General features: G+C 38.6%; 1 protein-coding gene across 1 annotated transcript; it reads left to right on the forward strand.

Moving 5' to 3' along the window:
• The first annotated feature begins 508 nt into the window (after nt 1-508).
• nmur1a (neuromedin U receptor 1a) lies at nt 509-6,480 on the forward strand. Its single transcript, XM_042006591.1, has 2 exons — nt 509-1,429; nt 6,003-6,480. Exons 1-2 carry the CDS (start codon nt 511-513, stop codon nt 6,386-6,388), a joined length of 1,305 nt encoding a protein of 434 aa, XP_041862525.1. The 5' UTR covers nt 509-510; the 3' UTR covers nt 6,389-6,480.
• Nucleotides 6,481-10,130: the final 3,650 nt, after the last annotated feature.

Here is a 10,130-nt window from a genome sequence, read left to right on the forward strand (position 1 = left end):
GAAGACTGATGATATGCACACAGTTGCAGTGATAATATAAACGTTTATTCATGGTAAATTATAGTCTGTTTTTTTTTTTTGTTTTTTTTTTTTTTTCATTATCATTTAGTCTTTACTGCCATCCAAGCATATTTATAAGGACTAAGAGGACAAGTATGCATTTAGTTGTGATTTATCATTAGTCCACCATTATCACCAAGTGATGCAGTCTGAGCAGCTACTAAATAACATCTCAATGCATCATATATTATATATATATATATATATATATATATATATATAGAGAGAGAGAGAGAGAGAGAGTGAGTGAGAGAGAGAGAGAGAGAGAGAGAGAGAGAGAGGCTACTGAATCAGATTAAAGCTAATGACTAATGTTTTCTCAGAATAGTTCATGGTTTGGCTGATTCCAATGGATTATTCCTGCTTTGTTTTATATTGTAAAATATTGTCACTGCAATCTAGTGCTAAAAGCTGTTTTCTTATTTATTTTGTTCATTTATTTTAGGCATGATGTCAGCTATCAACTGTTCTTTCAGTCTTATGGCTGAAAAAGAAGAGTGGCTTTGTCTGCCAGAACAAAAGTGTGTCAATGTGACCTCTGGCATGAACAGCAGCCACATCAATCCAGATGATGCTTGTCTAACAGAGGAAGGATATCTGGAAAAATATCTGGGTCCTCGTCGATCATCTGTGTTCCTCCCCGTCTGCCTCACCTATCTGGTCATCTTCTTGGTTGGTGTTGTGGGGAATGTGCTGACCTGCACTGTCATTGCACGGAACAAGGTCATGTGGACCCCAACAAACTACTACTTGTTTAGCTTGGCAGTGTCTGACTTGTTGGTGCTACTGCTTGGCATGCCTTTAGAGCTGTACGAGCTGTGGCAAAACTACCCTTTTCTCCTGGGGAAGGAAGGCTGCTACTTCAAAACCTTCTTATTTGAGACGGTCTGCTTGGCGTCCATTCTCAATGTAACAGCATTGAGCATCGAGAGGTACATTGCTGTGGTACACCCACTGCGTGCAAAATATGTTGTAACACGTACCCATGCCAAGCGGGTTATTCTCACAGTGTGGGGTGTGTCGGTGTTGTGCGCTGTACCAAACACAAGTCTGCATGGAATCGTCATCCTTCACATTCACTCCACTGGCCCTGCTGGGAACGTCAATGTGGAAATTCCTGACTCAGCCATCTGTACCCTGGTGAAACCCCGCTGGATTTATAACCTGACCATCCAGCTGACCACCTTCCTGTTTTTTATTCTGCCCATGCTCACAATCAGCATTCTCTACTTGCTCATCGGGCTCCAGTTGAAACGGGAAAAGATGCGGCAGACGCTAGAAGCCAAGTCTGGTTTCGGACAGGACAGCTTCTGTAACATCCGCACACAGCAGCAGAAGGCACGGCGCCGGCAGGTCACCAAAATGCTGTGTGAGTATAACAACCAGTTTAAAATGTTACTTCTTTGTTTCTTTCTTAACTCAGTTTGAATTCCTGAAAACTACGGTAACCTCTAGGGGACCTACAGATTTTTAGCTTTTCTGTTACCCTGCAATACTTTTGCCTTCCCTCATGAAAAAGGATGATCTAACAGATACTATTTACGTGGCTCACACAGCTAGTTAAAGCCTTTTTGCTCAATTTATTTAGGAGTTTCTGGTCTGTATCTGTCCATCTCAGCATCAAGTCAACATAATACGCACATACCATTGACATTATGTCCATGTTAACAGAAGATGTTGCAGCATAGTGCTTTAACAGATTAATTACAAGTGCAGACAAAGTGGTTTACTGTAATCAGAAACAGTATCAAGCATGTTGCTGCTTTACTGTTTTAGCTGCTTGTGTTATGCTTTATGCTTTTGTTTAGAATTCCATTGATTTCTGTCATGAAGGTCTGGTCACAGCAACAATGAAATCAATTAAATTTGTTCCCAAGCCTGTCATTACAACTGCCTCTGTCAGGAGGATTTGCTTGAAAAGGTTAAATTAACTCTTGAAGATTAACTGCTGATACTGTGAAATGGGTCCCACTCTGAACTTTGACGCACAAATTTCCACTTTTGCCTCATAACAGCCTGTGTTGACAGTGCTGATATGAGATAAATAGTCTATATAAGCAGCCTAAAGCACAGACCTTTAAATAAACAGCCTAAGCAGTAGTCACTTTGTAGCACAAATCATTATCACTTACAGTAACCCCCTATGTGGTGTTCCACAAAGAAGCACTGTCTTGCAAGTAGAACTGGGATAAATGGAAAAGTAGATCTTTTTAAAAAACTGGAGTTGGTGCACAGTGATGAGTCTGAATGAAAATAAATGCTCTACTATGATAAACTAGCTCCATTGAGGTGTAAATGCATTGACATTTGCTTGTTGGGCATAACTGAATTGAAGCTTTCAGCATTTTCCTCATACCTCAGGATAAAATTAGTTTCTTCAAAGCCAATCTCAGAGTAAAACCGGAAAAGAGGCTTTCAGAGAGGAATGCCAATCATAAGTCTGCACATTTCACCATATAATTGAAATCTGCTTCAAAACCTTTATCAAAGGTTCAACTTTTGAGTGTCATCTAAATTATTCTAAGCAATTGCAAGTTCAGTAAGTTTTGGTAACAACAATCCATTTAAGATCTGTGTGTAATGGGCCTAATTTATCAATCTTTCAAAGAGGAAAGCTCTTCTTAAAACCAACTTATATAGTTTTCACAAAGATCCTGCCTTTCATCCTTGTTCTCTTATCTGCATTTCTCACAGGTAAGAAAATAACATATGCATGCTGATGAGCACACTTACACAGATTTTAGTTGTATGTTTATGTCTGCCAGTGCTTTTGCTTCTCAACAATAGCTGAAGAATTTATAAAAAAAAAATTAAAACAGATATTTTACAAGTCAGTATGGTCCTTTAGAACAAATAGATGACAAAGGAGGAAGTACCTAAATTCATATTAATTTTAGCGTGGAGACATGCCATCCAGCAGTCACCAACTGATCATACAATTTAAGGATCTTAGCAGGTTTACCTATCCACCCAAGCTGATGCTTAAAAAACACTCCAATATCAGTTTGGTAAATGGAAGTAATGGATGGCTGTGTCAGCATCAGCAAGACACCATTCACATGAAGGCACATTCTCTGGAGCCTATCCCATATCTTATGCAGGCAACAGCTCTCCATAAATGTTCAAGTCCCAAAGCCTCGTGCTGAAAGCGGTTTCTCGCTTCCCAGCAAGCACATCCACGCCACGACACATAAATCTTACAAAGCAGTCTCTGATGTTAGCCCCTTGAATGCAGCACTGCTCATTGTAATGCTCAGTGGTATGCATCTTTGAGTAACTTTAAATTCCAACAACAGTGCGCTTTAGTCCTTTTTGCATTATAGAATCTTTGAGCATCTTTTCAAAGGTTGTAGGACTCCATCATGCCCAATATTACCATCAAATTTATTATATTTCTCATTTGACATAATTTCCTCCTTGTCCAAGGAAGTAAGGTTAGTGTTAGGTTGTGGATTATTTGTGTTCACTGAACAAACTATTCTTTTATGGGTTTTTGCCATGCGTATAACTCTGCTAATGTAGAGAAAATGGTGGGACAAGGGCCTAGCAGGAAGAGACACACCTACAAAACCATACTTTGGGATTTTATTGACCAACAGACTTCAATGGGAAATTATACAGAGGAGCAGGGGGTTAGCTCTTCCTGAAGAACATCAAAGTGCTGATATATTTAGGTTGGAAGTGGGAAGTTGGAGGTCATACAAGAGACAATGGTTCTGAGGAACCATTCCATTTTGCATCATTTGCTTTACAACTTCCAAAACCTTTTACTCAGCATTTCATTTTAGATGAGCTTTAAAGACTCTGAAAAAGGTGTCCTATATTATTATAAAGGTGTGCTAATATGACTATTGACTTAGAGCTTTCTTTCGATATGCCTCACCATGTTTTCTGATAGACAATAACATAATTAGACGAATAAATGATTTCTCCATGATACTACATTGTAGTTTACTAATTAGAATTGGTGTGTATTTAAAGATTAGGAAGGAACAGAAATTTTACTTTCACTCACCTTGATGTTGATATGCATGTTTTTTTTTCAATGTACAATGATTATCCTTTTCAAAGTATACCTATATACTGTATCACTGGTAATGATTGTCAATACCACAAAATCCTCAAACATGTGCTCTTTAACCCAGGAAAACACCAGAATGAAATGGAACAAGAGACCACTATAAATAATTTTAAATATAAACAGAATAAAATCTTTTTAAAACTTTAATGGTCTGGATGTTGGACATATAAAGAGGGTGGACAGCATTTCTCTGTTGATAGATTTTAGACCAAAGAAATGGACCAAACAAAAGAAATAAAATAAGACAATACTATATTGTTAAGGAGACTCAGGGCAGTGTTGCAAACCAAACTACCATGCATGGAATTAAAACAAACAACCAAATGATAACACTTAAAATACAACAAAACACATGCAAAAACCTCTCTCCCTTTGATCCCCTTTGGTCCAATGTAAAAACAAAGAATGCTCACATTCTAATTCATAAAACCGTCATATGCTGCTGCTGCTGCTGCTGCTGCTGCTGCCGCTGCTTAGGCATACCTTGTGTCCTGACTGTTTTGCTGAAGCCACCACTCAAGATTTTATCTTGAGCATTAAATTCCACCACACAAAGGCCTCTGCATGCATTAACGCAACACTGTAATCTGCCATTGTTGTAGCTGCCGAACGGGTTATGGTAACACCAGTTCAGGTAAGATTTATATGGGTTGTAAATTCTGACACTAAATGGTGATGTTTTTAGATTTATTCACCTTGGGATCCAGTTTTTAAAAAATTGTATTTTCTGACTCCCCAAACCTCAATTACTTTTAATCGAAAATCCAAACAATGAAATAACGTTGGTGGATACAGCTAAACTCATCTCTATGTAGACATGGGTTAATATTTAAATTTATATCCAGGCTATGTCTCATCTTCAAGGTGAAGCTGCAGGACTCCAACTGCAGCCGCCTTGCAAGTTCCACACCACAGGTTCAAAAACACACAGTAATCCACTCATAGAAGGTTTAGTCTTGGTTTGTGCCCGAGTTCTATCATAGTGTTTTTTTTAGTCGTCATCTTTTTTCTCCAATATCTTCTTGTTTTGTTCCTATTTGTCTATCTGTTCTATGTTTCTTCACAAAGTTTAGCCTCCATCATTTGTGTTTATTATTTTGCAACAAGTTAATTGCAATAATGCTGCAGCACTCCACACTGATTGGAATTTACAGTAAGTGTTATGTTTTTTGCATTTGTAGAAGCAAACCTTTTTTTTCTTTGTTTTTTGTTGTTGTTTTTTTTTGTTTGTTTGTTTGTTTTTAATGCCATGTAATAATCCTAGAATTAACAAAAAAAGGTTTTTTCATGTTTTACCTGCCACCATAAAGTTTCTTTCAGGCTTAAATGGTAAATGAGACTGAGGGGTAATTCAGTAAGTTGCACCTGGAGTTTCACCACTAAATTGTGCTAAATCCCACACTTAGGAACGGCTGAATTATGTTCATTTCAGGATACCAAATAACTCTAAAACTGCAGTGAAAGAGGTAAAAATCTGAGATTGTTATAAAAATTTCCTTTGTCTTCATTCTCTTTTTGGATTATGATGATATCAAGTCAAGATGGCGTTTTAATCCTTCTGTTAAGCTTTGGTGAGAGTCTCTCTAAAACCAAGGGGCGGTTCAGGAGGAGCACTGGGATCTACACAAATGTAAAAGGCACACTTTCCAGTCGTGAACGCCTTTGATCCTAATATACCAGACTGAATAAAAAGCTCGGAGTTCAGAATAAACAATGACATACTGCTTCATTGAGGAAACCTTCGAAGAGAGAGTTTGATTGATAGTAGACAGAACATGCTGGCAGCGTTTATCTATGTGTTGCTTTGAGATCCTCACCACACGTGACTCATGGTGTCCTTGTCTCTCTTACTGTCTTACAGTTGTTTTAGTGGTTGTTTTTGGGATATGCTGGGCCCCATTTCACACTGACCGCCTCATGTGGAGTTTCATCAATGACTGGACTGACAACTACCGGGAAATATTTGAGTATGTGCACATCATCTCTGGAGTATTTTTCTACCTCAGCTCAGCAGTCAACCCAATTCTGTACAACCTCATGTCCACACGCTTTAGAGAAATGTTCAAGGAGGTCATGTGCCATCGGCAACATCACAAAAATCCTAGAAAACACTCTCTCAGTGTCACCCGAGTGACACTCCGCAGCACCCTAAGCGATGCACCCCTCAGCAACGGAGCTGCTGTTGTTGAAGCTGAGGCAGAGGATGGAGAAGGGAAAATCAAGGATGAGACCACTTTTTCAGGCTGAAAAATACGGAGGTTATGTGAAGGGGACATATTGTCGGCACAAAGGTATTCTGTTGAAAAAGACAGTTCTAAGCCACTGCATTCGTCACCTGTCTTTAGTGGAGGGATTGTAGAAAAACAGGCACGCTATTGTACTGAAACTGTCAAAGTGCATGTCTTATTTACTACTGAAAAGCTAACTGTTCACTCAGCAGTCACATACGACCTTGAAGCTTTTCTAAACACACCTGAAAAAGACTTGCAGTTGTGCATCTATCAAGCTTTATGACATGATTCATGAATGTGCCCCTGAATGCCTGCTTCAGTTTCCCAGAGTGAAGTCTGGATAAATGAAAACAGTTTGTAAGTGCTTTATTGAATTTGAGTGTAATGTATATTTAAATATTGCAGAGCCCAAAAACCCTGCAGCTGTCAACATGGGTTGAACTTGAGTGGAATAATCACTGCAAAAGTTGCTATAAGAGATTGGAAATTTACGTCACCATTCAAAAACAAAAGAAATGTTATTGTAAAAAGCTTCATCTGTATAATACAAACTGTCCGTGTGCAGCTGTAGTGGATTATCATGTGGATTATAAATGAAAATGGAAAACTGAATGTCTCATTTCAGCAGTCCTTCATATAAATGCTAAACTATTGTGTATGTAAAGTAAATAGTTATCTGTATCAAATTTGTGATCCATGAATAGTAGGATGTTGCTGTTTGTGTAACAACACTGTGTTTATGTACTGATGTATGTGTGTTTCTGCTGTTGTTTAATGTTTATTTACATTCTGTACTTCGTCTTGTTATGTAAAGCTCTGAAAATGTAATGACCTCAAACTTTTGTGTGGACTTGATGGGCAGAATTATCACTGGTAAAGTACAATACATGTATGATGTTTTTCCAATTTTAATCTTGCTTGAAAACAGATTCAAAATCATGTTTACCACACGTCTAGATTGCTGTGAGTGTTTTTTCCCCTCTCTGGGCTTATAAAACTTGTGCTGTTTTTGTATAAAAGCATACGAAGAGTACAACAAGCAATCCACACCACGGGTGAGTATCCCCAGTATCTGAACTTTATCTACTGTAGCCTCAATATCTCAAACTGTTGTGACAAACTAAAGTAGTCATTCCCCTTTAGATGTTCTCACTTTCCCATGTTTGATGTGTATGCCGCTGGGGAGTGTGTAGCTTCTCTCCTGTGCAGCTCTGGACCTACATCAAACAGGGGAGAGTAACAGAGCAGAGACACAGTGTCACGGTGAGCTGAAATACAGCAAGTGTACACAGTGCAGATGGTGCTGTTGATCATGGAACAACATAGTTATCTCCACTGCAAGTATTGCAATACATTTTCTTCCTGTGTGACAGGTGGACAGTTTATGGAAATTAATAAACCCAAAACCAAACACAGGGCCAGTTCAGAGCACAAACATCCTAACAAGCCCTGGTGGAATATGTCTACAAACAATGTAAAAGATCAATGTCAGGGTGTCAGCCATGAATGCTTTAAACAAAGGGAGACCAGACTGGTTTAAGAACAGAATATCCAAATCACTTCAGGCATCCAAATGAGCTCTGAAACATTTTTAACTTGCTTTAAAAATCTTTCCTGACCATACAGAACATTTGTTATCCTTCCTTCATTAGTCCATGTGTTCTAACAACCAATTCAAAGTAAATCTTTTGGTCACTGGTCATGTATATCATCTAAACTTTTCAAATCCTAACTAGTTTATAGCGTTAGTACTAACCAACGCTTTCTCATTGCCTGTTTGTAGAATATTGTACAACAAATGCTCTGAATTCAAACTTTCCTTTTCATGTAAATGTACCAGATTTTATTACAGAATAACAACTTCTTATTTGTAAAGGTTTCAGTTTGGTGACTGCATAATTATAAATGTATACCTATACTTTTCTGTACAGTTGTTCTTATTTAAACTAGTCATGAAACATTTTCAGGTGGTGGTTATCTTATGGTATAAATATGGTCTTCAAGTTCAGACTTTTAGCTTTAATTTATGAGTTTTAATATTTATAGTATCTCAGCACTATAAATCAACAAATGACTCTAAAATTGACATTTTGGAACCTGTTGCTGTCTTGCTGTGAACCCACAGAGTGCAATTAAAGGACAGCAAGTGAAACAGGTCATGCTTAGGCTGCAACAACAGAGCAAAACCATCAAAGGGGATAGTATGGAAATTAAAGGTGACCAGTTCAACAGTTGGTTACATGTGTAAAAACAGAACACCCTGGCAAGCTGAGCAGCATTTAAACAAAAAAAAGCTGGATGAAAGACACCGTTGGCAGATGATCACAGCATCCTTTCATCTGGCATAATAAATAAATAAATAAAACTTAAGGAAAATTCAGCCAAATGAGCAGCTCTGCCATGGACAGACATCAGTGAAAGTTCAGTACGATGGATCTGACCAATCTTGCCACTCGGGGTTTTCTTCTTGCCACTCCCTTCTTTTCTACGCTGCCAAACCTTTCACGTCAATCATGGTGTCACTGCTCTGCCCAACAAATCATTCTGTTTTCCATCACTTTTAAATTTCTCTTGTGATACACTTCTCTTAACAGACCGTGCATTGCACACCCCACCTCCTCCCCAACTCCACTTTCTTCAGTTGCCCAAGTTGGAGCATGCAAGTCCTTTCCAAGCCTGCCAAAGACTATTCCCTTAGTCATTTCAGCATGTTTCGCTTCGACACAGCCAAACTTTATTCTAATAACTTTCATTGAAGCACATGCTAGTTTAGAACAAAGCAACCCTTAACTTGAACTATGTTGTTAGACAAACATATGGCTCTAACAAGCTTAACCTAATTCTTATGGATTATTTTTTTTTGCCAAATCATTAATGTAGAAAATTAGTACAGAGTTTAAGAGGTTGATGATGTGCTCCTCTGATGAAGCACGTATTCTAGGTTCTTCTAATGCTTGGGTGCAAAGCCAGATGCTGCACACTGAACCTGAAAATTAGACCTGCAGCATTGCCATGGGCTCTTTTGTTGTCATGGTCACTGCCTCACCTCAGGGGGTTTGTCTTTCCCTATTTCCCCTTCCTGTATATTGTATTTGTTTGCAGAAGCAGTTATTGATGTGCGCTCATCCAGTGTTACCTGAAGTTTATTATCCACCTCCACACATCACTGGTTTGTAGAATGCCTCTGCTTTGTTAGACACAGTGAAGCCTACACCTTACTTACAAACCCTGCTCTCCTCTGCCACAGAAACACCAACACTTGGACTCGAATCAAGTAACTCCATCTTTTATAGGAGAAGGCAGAATCATAACACTCAAATGCCAAAGGATCCGCGGTATTGCTTTGCAAAGAAATCCTCCTCGACTCTGCTTTAGAGTGCTTGTTCGTCAACTGTGAAATTTGTGACTGTGACACTGGAAATGCAGACCTCTAACATTTCGATTCATGCCTCATTTAGATTTAGAACTTTGACAGCATGAACCTGCATAACTTTAAATTATTCAGTGAAGAGAAAGTATCTGCAGGTACCTGCACACTCACTAGAGTGTACATACTTGAGTCTAGTGTATGTGTCTGGCTGCTGCTTTAACCAACAAACTATTTATCAAAAGGCTGCAGCTATGACTATACACAGCCACCTCTGGTTATGTGGTATAGTAACTACTATTTAAGGCTGCTTATATTTGAGAGAATAAAGTCTCAATGTTCACAGTCAAATTATATGAAGTCCTAGTCCAGCCAGATTAATCAAGAAGGC

Source organism: Melanotaenia boesemani, chromosome 14, assembly GCF_017639745.1.
Source record: "Melanotaenia boesemani isolate fMelBoe1 chromosome 14, fMelBoe1.pri, whole genome shotgun sequence".
Taxonomy (NCBI): domain Eukaryota; kingdom Metazoa; phylum Chordata; class Actinopteri; order Atheriniformes; family Melanotaeniidae; genus Melanotaenia; species Melanotaenia boesemani.

Coding starts and splice junctions, on each gene's coding strand:
- nmur1a (XM_042006591.1), top strand. CDS start 511: ATGTCAGCTATCAACTGTTCTTTCAGTCTTATGGCTGAAAAAGAAGAG. Junction 1,430..6,002: donor GCAGGTCACCAAAATGCTGT/GTGAGTATAACA, acceptor ACTGTCTTACAG/TTGTTTTAGTGGTTGTTTTT.